Raw genomic sequence first — 14,196 nt, forward strand, 5'->3', positions numbered from 1 at the left:
GTACTGTACAATCATACAATCATTACTGGTAATGCATGCTTGCGGTTTTATTTCCCTCAAAATGAGTAATAGGCCTAATGTATACAAAGGGAAGAAGAAACGTCATAGTCAGTATACAAAAGCCTGATAATGGTTGCAGTAATTATGTAATTAATTAGTGAGTAGGTAGTAATGCTTGCTGTATTCTTTCCCCAGAATGATTTGAGGAGGGCAGTGAAGGCCGATAATACAGCTTGATAACGTATATTGTACACAATGATTGTCATTAAATATTGAGACGGTAATGCGCGCCTGTTCTGTTATTCCCCTCAGAATGATAGAGGAGGGCAGTAAACGAGGCAAAGCGATGGTGGAGAAGAGACAACTCTTCATGGAGATGAGTGAGTAGACTGACTGAGAGCGAAATCTCTAGAGCCTAACCGTTACTATTCATTCACACTCTGCTGTGTCGTCGCAAAGCCATTCATAGCCATACACTTTAGAGTACACAGTGCATTCGGGAAAGTATTCAGACCCTTTCACTTTTTCCACATTTTGTTAGGTTACAGCCTTATTCTAAAATGTATTCAATTCATGTTTTTCTTCATCAATATACACACAATACCCCATAACGACAAAGCCAAAACAGGTTTTTAGAATGTTTGCAAATTTATTTAAAAAAACAACAAAAAAACAGAAATACCTTATTTACATAAGTATTCAGACCCTTTGCTATGACACTCAAAATTGAGCTCAGGTGCATCCTGTTTCCATTGATCATCCTTGAGAGGTTTCTACAACTTGATTGGAGTCCACCTGTGGTAAATTCTATTGATTGGACATGATTTGGAAAGGCACACGCCTGTCTATATAAGGTCCCACAGTTGACAGTGCATGTCAGACCAAAAACCAAGCCATGAGGTCGAAGGAGGAGACAGGATTGTGTCGAGGCACAGATCTGGGGAAAGGTACTGAAACATTTCTGCAGCATTGAAAGTCCCCAAGAACACAGTGGCCTCCATAAATCTTAAATGAAAGATGTTTAGAACCACCGAGACTCTTCCTAGAGCTGGCCACCCGGCAAAACTGAGTAATTGGGGGAGAAGGGCCTTGGTCAGGGAGGTGACCAAGAACCCGATGGTCACTATGACAGAGCTCCAGAGTCCCTCTGTGGAGATGGGAGAACCTTCCAGAAGGACAACAATCTCTGCAGCACTCCACCAATCAGGCCTTTATTGTAGAGCGGCCAGACAGAAGCCACTACTCAGTAAAAGGCACATGACAGCCCGCTTGAAGTTAGCCAAAAGGCACCTAAAGGACTCTTAGACCATGAGAAACAAGATTCTCTGGTCTGATGAAACCAAGATTGAACTTTTTGGCCTGAACGCCAAGCGTCATGTTTGGAGGAAACCAGGCACCGCTCATCACCTGGCCAATGCCATCCCTACGGTGAAGCCTGGTGTAGGCAGCATCATGCTGTGGGGATGTTTTTCAGCGGCAGGGACTGGGAGACTAGTCACGGTTGAGGGAAAGATGAACAGAGCAAAGTACAGAGAGATCCTTGATGAAAACCTGCTCCAGAGTGCTCAGGACCTCCGACTGGCGTGAAGGTTCACCTTCCAACAGGACAACGACCCTAAGCACACAGCCAAGAAAACGTGTGAGTGGCTTCGGGACAAGTCTCTGAATGTCCTTGACTGGCCCAGCAAGAGCCCGGACTTGAACCCAATCGAACATCTCTGGAGAGACCTGAAAATAGCTGTCCAGCAACGCTCCCCATCCAACCCAACAGAGCTTAAGTGGATCTGCAGAGAAGAATGGTTGAAACTCCCCAAATACAGGTGTGCCAAGCTTGTAGCGTCATACCCAAGAAGACTCGAGGCTGTAATCGCTGCCAAAGGTGCTTCAACAAAGTACTGAGTAAAGGTTTTGAATACTTATGTAAATCTGATATTTCAGTTCTTATTTTGTATACGTTTGCAACAAAAAAAAATGTTTCTTTGTCATTATGGGGTATTTTGTGTAGATTGGTGAGGGGAAAAAATGATATAATGAATTTTTGAATAAGACTGTAAAATAGCAAAATGTGGAAAAAGTCAAGGGGTCTGAATACTTCCCGAATGAACAGTACACTCTCCTCCCCATGCAGTGGGTTTTGTGTGTGGTGGTGGTAGAGTTGTTGATTAGTCTTTTTATTTTTATCAGGGGCACAAAACTTTGACGTCATCAGGCTGTCAACCTATAGGACGGCCTGCAAGCTAAGATTTGTGCAGAAGAGATGCAACCGTAAGTACCACCTGCCTGGCTCGTTTTGTTTCCTCTACTGAAAATGACATGCAAGTGTCCTCTTACTCGCTTAACTTTTCAAACTGTTCACATTGCACCGTGTTACATGTGTCTGTTTCAAATATGGTGCACTTGAATATAATTCATTGATGTTGAAGAAATCTATTATTTTCTAAACTTCTTTCCCTCCCCTCCTGCTATCCCCCCTATCCCAGTTCACTTGGTAGATGTGTGGAACATGATCGAGGCGTTCCGTGATAGCGGTCTGAACACGCTGGACCACAACGCAGAGATCAACGTGTCTCGACTGGAGACTATCCTGTCCTCGATCTATTACCAGCTCAATAAGCGTCTTCCCACCACACACCAGATCAACGTAGAGCAGTCCATCGGCCTGCTGCTCAACTTCATGGTGGCCACATACGACAGGTGCAGTAAATTAGACACGGGATATACAGTACATTAGATATAGGATATTAGATACATACATTTGCTTTGAACTGCTGTCTGAAAAGTGCTATACAATGACACATTCTGTACATATAGTGCATGGATATGTCTATGGTGCAACACCTTATTTACCGAACAAGATATAATTTCTTATTATTGTTATGATATTGGGGGTGGTCATTTCTTGTTAGCACACAGTTAGGCAACACACTCTACCAGGATAAACTTCCACACTGCACTTCCACACTAAGGTCCCACAGTTGACAGCGCATGTTAGAGCAAAAACCAAGCCATGATGTCGAAGGAATTGTCCTTAGAGCTCCGAGACAGGATTGTGTTGAGGCACAGATCTGGGGAAGGGTATGAAAAAATGTATGCAGCATTGAAGGTCCCCAAGAACACAGTGGCCTCCATTATTCTTAAATGGAAGAAGTTTGGAACCACCGAGACTCTTTCTAGATCTTGCCGCCCAGCAAAACTGAGCAATCGGGGGAGAAGGGCCTTGGTCAGGGAGGTGACCAAGAACCTGATGGTCACTCTGACAGAGCTCCAGAGATCCTCTGTGGAGATGGGAGAACCTTCCAGAAGGACAACCATCTCTGTAAAACTCCACCAATCAGGCCTTTGTGGTAAAGTGGCCAGACGGAAGCCACTCCTCAATAAAAGGCACATGACAGCCCGCTTGGAGTTTGCCAAAAGGCACCTAAAGGACTCTCAGACCATGAGAAACAAGATTCTCTGATCTGATGAAACCAATATTAAACTTTTTGGCCTGATTGCCAAGCGTCACATCTGGAGGAAACCAGGCACCATCCCTATGGTGAAGCATGGTGGTGGCAGCATCATGCTGTGGGGATGTTTTTCAGCGGCAGGGACTGGGAGACATGTCAGGATTGAGGGAAAGATAAACATAGCAAAGTACAGAGAGATGCTTGATGAAAACCTGCTCCAGAGCACTCAGGACCTCAGACTGGGGCTAAGGTTAACCTCCCAACAGGACAATGACTCTAAGCACACAGCCAAGATAACGCAGGAGTGGCTTCAGGACAAGTCTCTGAATGTCCTTGAGTTTCCCAGCCAGAGCCCGGACTTGAACCCGATCGAATATCTCATGAGAGACCTGAAAATAGCTGGTCAGCGATGCTCCCCTTCCAACCTGACAGAGCTTGAGAGGATCTGCAGAGAAGAATGGGAGAAACTCCACAAATACAGGTGTTCCAAGCTTTGCGCGTCATACCCAAAAAGACTTGAGGTTGTAATCGCTGCCAAAGGTGCTTCAGCAAAGTACTGAGTAAAGGGTCTGAATACTTATGAAAATTTGATATTTCATTTTTTTTTTTTTTTATACATTTGCAAAAAAATTCTAACAAACCATTTTTGCTTAGTCATAATGGGGTATTGTGTGTAGATTGATTTAATCCATTTTAGAATAAGGCTGTAATGTATTAAAATGTGGAAAAAGTCAAGGGGTCTGAATACTTTCCGAATGCACTGTAATTGTATTGGTCACATGCTTCGTAAACAACATGTGTGGACTAACAGTGAAATGCTTACTTACGGGCCCTTCCCAACAATACAGAGCGCAACAAAATAGAAAAGTAAAAAATGTAATAATAGATACACAATGAGTAACAATAACTTGGTTATATACAAGGGGTACCGGTACAGAGCCAACGTGCAGGGGTACGTGGTAATTGAGGTAGATATGTACATATAACTAGGAATAAAGTGACAGATAATAAACATTAGCAGCAGCGTATGTGATGAGTCAAAAAAGTTTGTGCAAAAAGGGTCAATGCAGATAATCCGGGTAGCTATTTGGTTAACTATTTAACTAACTATATAGTAGTCTTAATGCCTGGGGGTAGAAGCTGTTCAGGGTCCTGTTGGTTCCAGACTTTGTACATTGGTACTGCTTGCCGTGCCGTAGCAGAGAGAACAGTCTGTGACTTGGATGGCTGGAGTCTTTGACAATTTTTAGGTCCTGGTATAAACATCCTGGGTGGCAGGGAGCTCGGATCCAGTGATGTACTGGGCCTTATTACCTTCTGTAGCACCTTGCGGGTGGATGCCAAGCAGTTGCCATACCAAGCGGATGATACATCCTGTCATTGTGCAGTTGTAGAACTTTTTGAGGATTTGAGGGTCCATGCCAAATCTTTTCAGCCTCCTGAAGGGAAAGAGGCGTGGCCGTGCCCTCTTCACGACCGTGTTGGTGGGATTGGACCACTACAGATTCTTAGTGATGTGGACAACAAACTTTCAACTCTGGACCCTGCTCCACTACTGCTCCGTCGATGTGAATGGGGGGGTGTGCTCGGCCCTTCCATTTCCTGTAGTCCACGATCAGCTCCTTTGTCTTGCTGACGTTGAGGGAGAGGTTATTGTCCTGGCACCACACTACCAGGTCTCTGATCTCCTCCCTATAGGCTGTGTACAGGCAGTTTATTTACCTGCCTCCGTAGTGTTATGAGAATTTTGTTCTCAATGTTCATAAACTGAACTTCAATTAAAATACTCTGTCTGTTACTAAGAATTTGTAAGGTTCTTATTAAAATGAAACAGACAGAGGCCAGTCTACCATAGTCAGCATGTTAATTTACGAGAGCTCTGCCCATCTTTACATGTACATTGGTTTATATACCTCTCATTTTGTCATAACTGTCCCTCCTCCTCTAAGACAATGACAATATAGTTCACAAGTCTTCTCCTTCTCATACATTGTCTGCCACCTGTTATACAATCTACTACAAGCCCAAGGTCTCTCCCCTCCCTGGGTGGGGACAGAATGTCCTGAAAGGAACACAGTAGTACAGCTTGTCTGTCGATAGCTCCTCTTATCATTTGTTTCACACTTGCACCCTGCTTACATACTAAAAAGGAACAAAAAGTCCTTGTTCTAATTCTGACTAAAACTACACACATCAGATTTAGATGTATGATTCTAATAAATTTCATACAATCATACAGTGACGGGGTAAAATTCTGTTAGTTATAGTTATACGTTAAATGTATACATCATTTAGTCATTATTCATAAAAATCATAACACGTAGTTTAATCAGTGTGCCCACACGTATATATCGGCATCTTTTTCTCTTCCCAGTGTTGGGGATTAGGGCTTGTTCCGGGGTGATCAGTACTGTATGTCCTGCGGAGCCAACTCATTTAAGTAGACATCTTCATCTAAATCGAGGTTAACGATCGGTGTTCTGAGGTCAAGAAGCTCTTTTTGATCATAGGAAACGATGGTTGGAAACATTATGAATCAAAAAGTTACGATCTCCGGAAAAAAAGGAAAAAAACGCACGAAAATAGCAGAACTGGTCAGGAGCCCATAAAACGACCGCTATACATTCCAGGGCTAATCTGTATGCTGAACTATCTTCAAAGCTCTCCCCTCGAAATTATGATTTTGGTTCTTCAGACAACATGGTCCAGGTCAAGATGGATTCAGAAGTGCCAATTATTTGTGCTCCATTGTGGCCAGCAAGCTAAAGCAGATCATGGAAAAAGAGGAATTTGCTTTGGGAAATAAACTTCACCTTTATCAGAATGATAACAATGTGTGTTTCAATACATTTGTTACATATTTTCGTAAATGTATGCTTTTGTGTGTGTGTGTGTTTAGTGAAGGCCACGGGAAACTGACCGTTTTCTCGATGAAGTGCATGTTGGCAACGATGTGTGGAGGGAAAATAGTGGACAAACTACGTTGTAAGTATATCTCCTTGAACTTTGCTGAAGGGCGTAAGTTACAGTTAATGTAACTAAATGGAAAGTTAATTCTGTTTTGCAGTAGTCACACTTTTAATTTCATGGTTTAGTTTACAGCAGGGTTTCCCAAAGTCGGTCCTGGGGCCCCCAATTAAATCTTGACGATGAGTTGGTTATTTGAATCAGTTTGGCCCCCAGGACCAAGTTTAGGAAACCCTGATCTACATTTGCTTTTTGACCATGTCTGCGGTTGCATAAAGGATACACACGGGGGCGTTGTTGAGTCAATTACAGCACAAACATTGTTGTCATTTTATTCGATGGAAGTGTCAAGAAGAATTATCTCCCATACCTCATATTCAATAAATTATAGAAATGGCAAATACAGTGCTTAGTGAAAGTCTACGCACCGCTTTCAGTCTTCACATTTTGCTGCCTTAAAATAACATAAAAAAATTATTACATTCCATTTGTTTTACTTCAGATCTACACGACCTACTACAGATTTTCAAAGTGAAAGAAAGTTCTAGAACATTTTCCAAATATATATTTTTTAAAACAAGGATCTCTTGATTGCATATGTCTTCACACCACAGGGTTAATACTTGGTGGAAACACCTTTGGCAGCCATTACAGCTGTAAAACATTTTGAATAAGATTCTACCGCTTTTTACCAACTCTAAGGGCAACCAACATATACAAGTTATGATGAACTTCACAGGTTGGTGTAAGTGCAAGGTGATGAGCTTGATGCTCCATTCCAATAAATATTGAGGGTCGTATTCTGGTGACATGATCATCAATGCTTGGCTGCCATTTGACAAATAAAAAGAATCTTGCTCTTTTGTCCATAATAATCTCATCATGTAGGCTGTATCTGCGAGATGTTGGCTAGAGCGCACGTGCCAATACCAGGGTGGGCACATACTCGCTATATATAACAAAAACAATTTGTGAGAAAATCATCAATAGAGTTGAAAATGCGATGGAAACTCATTTGACTTGTATTTTTTATCCGGTACACCGCAAAATGTATTTTTATGTGCACTACATAATCACCCACAGCCTTTTACCCGCAACAAGTCAATTGATGGAAACACATCTCTGGTGGGGGAAAAGCGCATACTGATTTTATGCGGATTTTAGCATATTCACATGAAAATCTGTCGCCAGTTGGATGGTAACATTGCTAGTGTCTCGCTGAACAATAAAACTCTATCCCAGGGTTAGGTTTTCAAAAGAAGGATACGGGTATTCCTTTAACTTTTTACATTGGGCTCGGTCTTTTCATATTTCTTTTGATCCTGACAAACTCCCCAGTCCCTGCTGATGTCAAGCATACCCATAACATGATGTTACCACCACAATACTTGAAGGTACAGAGGGTAGTTTCTCGCCGGCAGGGACGGGGAAGTTAGTTAGGATCAAAGTAAATATGAAGGGAACAAAGCCCAGGAAACAAATGAGAGGATATCCGCCTCAGTCTTCTGAAAACCCTGGGATAGAGTTGTATTTTCCCGCAGGATAATTGAACACATTTTAATGACAAAGACACACCAGATTAGCTTTCCAAGAGGTATCCAGTTTTCCTGAATGGTGCATTCTCCGTCCTGACTTAAATCTGCTTAAAACATCAGAGACAACATTTGAATATTGCTGTCCAGCAACGATTCCCAACCAGACTGACTGAGCTTGAGCAATTTTGACAAAAACAATGGATACATGTTGCCTGGGGCGCAACTTTCACTGGGGATGGGGAACATGCCCCCCCCCCCCCCCACACATTCTGAAATTGCATTTTTTGTCTCCCCCAGTTTTATCATTGGAATGTGATACAAAATGAGGCAACAGTGTGCTTTGGGACCATGCAGACACCTCCGAGCGGTCGGGTAGGCTGTTTGGAGTGTTTAATAAAAATTATAATAATTATGTCCCCCCCCACTTCTAAAACCGAAGTTGCACCCCTGTATGTTGCCCTAAGAGCGCATGGTTGGTAGAATCTTATTCAAAATTATTCACAGATGTAATTGCTGCCAAAGGGGCTTCCACCAAGTATTAACTTTGGGGTGTGAAGACATACACAATCAATACATCCTCATTTTATATTTCTTAGTAAATTGGAACATTTTGTGAAATCGAATGTAATCCCTTTTTACATTTTAAGGCAGCAGAATGTGAAGACTATGCAAGGAGTGTGTAGACTTTCACTAGCGACTTTATATTGCGCTGATGTACTCACCACCACACTTGGTTCTCTCTTAGATATATTCTCCCAGATCTCTGACTCTAATGGTGTGATGGCCTTTGCTAAGTTTGACCAGTTTCTGAGGGAGGTTCTAAAGCTGCCCACAGCTGTGTTCGAGGGCCCGTCGTTTGGATACACAGAACACTCCGTACGGACATGCTTCCCTCAACAGGTAGGTTGGACTGGCCAAGAGGGGATTTCTCACACAAATTATATACAAAGTGCACTGCTCACACATAATAAACTAGAGAGAGAGTTGGCGAGAGAGAGTTGGCGAGAGAGAGAGGGTTGGAGGGAGAGAGAGAGAGAGTTGGAGGGTGAGAGAGAGAGAGTTGGGGGGTGAGAGAGAGAGAGAGTTGGAGGGTGAGAGAGAGAGAGAGTTGGAGGGTGAGAGAGAGAGAGAGTTGGAGGGTGAGAGAGAGTTGGAGGGTGAGAGTGAGAGAGTTGGACGGAGAGAGTGAGAGTGTTGGACGGAGAGAGTGAGAGAGTTTTGGGGAGAGAGAGAGTTGGATAGAGACATTAACAAAGGATGTACAGTTGAAGTCGGAAGTTTATATACACTTAGGTTGGAGTCATTAAAACTCGTTTTTCAACCACTCCACAAATTTCTTGTTAACAAACTATAGTTTTGGCAAGTCGGTTAGGACATCTACTTTGTGCATGACACAAGTAATTTTTCCACCAATTGTTTACACAGATTATTTCACTTATAATTCGCTGTATCACAATTCCAGTGGGTCAGAAGTTTACATACACTAAGTTGACTGTGCCTTTAAACAGCTTGGAAAATTCCAGAAAATTATGTCATGGCTTTAGAAGCTTCTGATAGGCTAATTGACATCATTTGAGTCAATTGGAGGTGTACCTGTGGATGTATTTCAAGGCCTACCTTCAAACCCATTGCCTCTTTGCTTGACATCATGGGAAAATCAAAAGAAGTCAGCCAAGACCTCAGAAAAACAATTGTAGACCTCCACAAGTCTGGTTCATCCTTGGGAACAATTTCCACTCTGCAAGGAAGAAGCCAGTGCTCCAAAACCACCATAAAATAGCCAGACTACGGTTTGCAACTGCACATGGGGACAAAGACCTTTTTGGAGAAATGTCCTTTGGTCTGATGAAACAAAAATAGAACTGTTTGGCCATAATGCCCATCGTTATGTTTGGAGGAATTAGGGGGAGGCTTGCAAGCCGAAGAACACCAACCCAACCGTGAGGCACGGGGGTGGCAGCATCATGTTGTGGGGGTGCTTTGCTGCAGGAGAAACTGGTGCACTTCACAAAATAGATGGCATCATGAGGCAAGAAAATGATGTGGATATATTGAAGCAACATCTCAAGACATCAGTCAGGAAGTTAAAGCTTGGTCGCAAATGGGTCTTCCAAATGGACAATGACCCCAAGCATACTTCCAAAGTTGTGGCAAAATGGCTTAAGGACAACAAAGTCAAGGTATTGGAGTGGCCATCACAAAGCCCTGACCTCAATCCTATAGAACATTTGTGGGCAGAACTGAAAAAGCCTGTGCGAGCAAGGAGGGCTACAAACCTGACTCAGTTACACCAGCTCTGTCAGGAGGAATGGGCCAAAATTCACCCAACATATTGTGGGAAGCTTGTGGAAGGCAACCCGAAATGTTTGACCCAAGTTAAACAATTTAAAGGCAATGTTACCAAATACTAATTGAGTGTATGTAAACTTCTGACCCACTGGGAATGTGATGAAAGAAATAAAAGCTGAAATAAATCATTCTCTCTACTATTATTCTGACATTTCACTTTCTTAAAATAAAGTGGTGATCCTAACTGTCCTAAGACAGGGATTTTTTCTAGGATTAAATGTCAGGAATTGTGAAAAACTGAGTTTAAATGTATTTGGCTAAGGTGTATGTAAACTTCTGACTTCAACTGTACGTACCAGGGAACACAGTGATGGCGCCGACAGAGATGGTCATCTCGCTTCGAGTCTGTAGGAAACTAGGTAGTATTTAGTTTTTTTATGTATTATTTCTTACATTGTTATTTCTTACATTATTACATACAGCCGGGAAGAACTATTGGATATAAGAGTGGAAACATGGCTCTCTTGGGATATGTTGTCGGAATCAGTTCAGCCACCGGGCTTCTCCATGCATCGCACCGACAGAGATAAACACCTCTCTGGGAAAAGGAAGGGCAGGGGTGTATGCTTTATGATTAACAACTCATGGTGTAATCATAAGAACATACAGGAACTCGAGTCCTTCTGCTCACCCAATCTGTAATTCCTTACAATCAAGTGCCGGTAATTTTACCTACCAAGAGAATTCTCGTCAGTTATCGTCACAGCTGTGTACATTCCCCCTCAAGCAGACACCAAGACGGCCGTCAAGGAACTTCACTGGACTATATGCAAACTGGAAACCTATATCCTGAGGCTGCATTTATTGTAGCTAGGGATTTTAACAAAGCAAATTTGAGAACAGGTCTACCTAAATTCTACCAGCATATTGATTGCGCTACACGCATGCGCAATACCCTCGACCACTGCTACTCTAACTTCTGCGATGCATACAAAGCCCTCCCCCACCCTCCCTTCAGCAAATCCGACCACGATGCCATCTTGCTCCTTCCGTCTTATAGGCAAAAACTCAAACCGGATGTACCAGTGACGAGAACCATTCAATGCTGGTCCGACCAATCGGAAGCCACGCTTCAAGATTGTTTTGCTCACGCGAACTGGAATATGTTCCGGTCAGCCTCCGAGAACAACATCAACCTATATGCTGATTCGGTGAGTGCATTTATAAAGAAGTGCATTGGAGATGTTGTACCCACTATGACTATGAAAACCTATCCTAACCAGAAACCGTGGCTGGATGGCGGCTTTCGCGCAAAACTGAAAGCGCGATCCACCGCATTTAACCATGGAAAGAGGTCTGGGAATATGTCTGAATATAAACAGTGTAGCTATTCCCTCCGCAAGGCAATCTAACAAGCAAAATGCCAGTACAGGGACAAGGTGGAGTCGCAATTGAACGGCTCAGACACGAGATGTATGTGGCACGGTCTACAGGAAATCACGGACTACAAAAAGAAAACCAGCCACGTCACGCTTCCAGACAAACTAAACACCTTCTTTGCCCACTTTGAGGATAATACAGTGCCACACCGTCGTGGCCCGCTAACAAGGACTGCACCCCCCCTCTCCTTCTCCGTGGCTGACGTGAGTCAAATATTTAAACGTGTTAACCCTCGCAAGGCTGCTGACCCAGACGGCATCCCTAGCCGTGTCCTCAAAGCTTGTGCAGACCAGCTGGCTGGTGTGTTTACAGACATATTCAATCGCTCCCTATCCCAGTCTGTTGTCCCCACATGCTTCAAGATGGCTACCATTGTTCCTGTACCCAAGAAGGCAAATATAACCGAACTAAATGCCTACCGCCCCGTAGCACTCACTTCTGTCATCAAGTGCTTTGAGAGACTAGTCAAGGATCATATCACCTCCACCTTACCAGCCACCCTAGACCCACTTCAGTTTGCATTCCGCACCAACAGGTCCACAGACGACGCAATCACCATCACACTGCACACTGCCCCATCCCATCTGGACAAGAGGAAACCATGTAAGAATGCTCTTCATTGACCACAGCTCAGCATTCAACAGCATAGTACCCTCCAAGCTCATCATCAAGCTGGAGGTCCTGGGTCTCAACCCCGCTCTGTGCAATTGGGTCCTGGACTTTCTGACGGGCCTCCCACAGGTGGCGAAGGTAGGAAACAACATCTCCACTTTGCTGACCCTCAACACTGGGGCCTCACAAGGGTGTGTGGTGAAGAAGGCACAACAGCGCCTCATCAACCTCAGGAGGCTGAAGAAATTTGGCTTGTTACCTACAACCCTGACAAACTTCTACTGATGCACAATCGAGAGCATCCTCTCGGGCTGTTTCACAGCCTGGTACGTCAACTGCACCGCCCTCAACCGCAAGGCTCTCCAGAGGGTGGTGCGGTCTGCACAAGGCATCACCGGGGGCAAACTACCTGCCCTCCATGACACCTACAGCACCCAATGTCACAGGAAGGCCAAAAAGATCAAGGACATCAACCACCCGAGCCACTGCCTGTTCACACCGCTACCATCCAGAAGGCAAGGTCAGTACAGGTGCATCACAGCTGGGACCGAGAGACTGAAAAACAGCTTCTATCTCAAGGCCATCAGACTGCTAAACAGCAATCCCTAACTCAGAGAAGCTGCCGCCTACATTGAGACCCAAATCCCTGGCCACTTTAATAAATGGATCACTAGTCACTTTAAACAATGCCACTTTACATAATGTCACTTTAATAATGTTTGCATATCTTACATTGCTCATATGTATGTACTGTACTTTTACCATCTATTGCACTTGCCTATGCGTCTCGGGCATCTCTCATCCATATATTTATATGTACATATTCTTATTCACCCCTTTTTAGATTTGTGTGTATTAGGTAGTTCGTTTTTGGGGAATTGTTAGAATACTTGTTAAATATTACTGCACTGTCGGAACTAGAAGCACAAGCATTTCGCTACACTCTGCTAACCATGTGTAAGTGACCAATACAATTTGATTTGATTTGATTTGGTGGTCCAGGTTAGCCCAAGTGTGATTGACAGCCTGGTTGGGTGCTAGAACCTTGTAAATATAGTCCACAGACCATAGAAAACAATGTATGGACAGCATTACAAAAGGTTATCCTCAATAAGCAGGGAAAGCTAATCTATTATTGAAGATGACCTTTTGCAGTGCTGTCCATTTCATTCACTATGTGCCGCATCCTAAATGGCACCCTATTCCCTATACAGTGCACTATTTTTGACCAGAGCCCAATGGGCCCTGGTCAAAAGCAGTGTACTACACAGGGAATGGACTCCCATTTGGGACGTACTGTACCCATGGAGTCGATGCCAGCAGAATTACTACTTGCGTTCTGTCTGACAAGGTCTTGCTTCTCTGCTGTCTGTCAATGAACCTTATCCACATATGTTGTTTTCCAGATCTTGCTGAGAGTTATTTTAATTGTCCCACTCTGTGCCTCTTTATAAATGAATGCATTGGGGTGTGCTATCTCTGTATAACTGAATGCATTGGGGTGTGCTATCTCTGTATAACTGAATGCATTGGGGTGTGCTATCTCTGTATAACTGAATGCATTGGGGTGTGCTATCTCTGTATAACTGAATGCATTGGGGTGTGCTATCTCTGTATAACTGAATGCATTGGGGTGTGCTATCTCTGTATAACTGAATGCATCGGGGTGTGCTATCTCTGTATAACTGAATGCATCTTGGTGTGTTTGTATCTAGAAGAAGATCTTGCTGAACACGTTTTTGGACATTTTGATGGCAGATCCTCCCCCTCAGTGCCTCGTGTGGCTACCTCTCATGCACCGGCTCGCTAATGTTGAAAATGGTAATGTTACCCTGTTATTACTTTTCTTCTTGGCTCTATTTTCACTGTGAATTTGCCAACAAACACCAGTAATAGCATTTCCATTG

At 43.5% G+C, this 14,196-nt stretch overlaps 1 protein-coding gene across 1 annotated transcript in view; it reads left to right on the plus strand.

Annotated features, from left to right (window-relative positions):
- The first annotated feature begins 313 nt into the window (after positions 1 to 313).
- Positions 314 to 14,196, plus strand: part of dtnbb (dystrobrevin, beta b) — a 44,339-nt gene continuing 30,456 nt past the window's right edge. The window contains exons 1-6 of the mRNA XM_039009019.1: positions 314 to 380; positions 2,185 to 2,265; positions 2,481 to 2,694; positions 6,346 to 6,431; positions 8,694 to 8,848; positions 14,005 to 14,110. Coding sequence (XP_038864947.1) covers positions 314 to 380; positions 2,185 to 2,265; positions 2,481 to 2,694; positions 6,346 to 6,431; positions 8,694 to 8,848; positions 14,005 to 14,110 — 709 coding nt within the window. The remainder of the gene's footprint in view (positions 381 to 2,184; positions 2,266 to 2,480; positions 2,695 to 6,345; positions 6,432 to 8,693; positions 8,849 to 14,004; positions 14,111 to 14,196) is intronic.

This window comes from Salvelinus namaycush, chromosome 15 (genome assembly GCF_016432855.1).
Source record: "Salvelinus namaycush isolate Seneca chromosome 15, SaNama_1.0, whole genome shotgun sequence".
Taxonomy (NCBI): domain Eukaryota; kingdom Metazoa; phylum Chordata; class Actinopteri; order Salmoniformes; family Salmonidae; genus Salvelinus; species Salvelinus namaycush.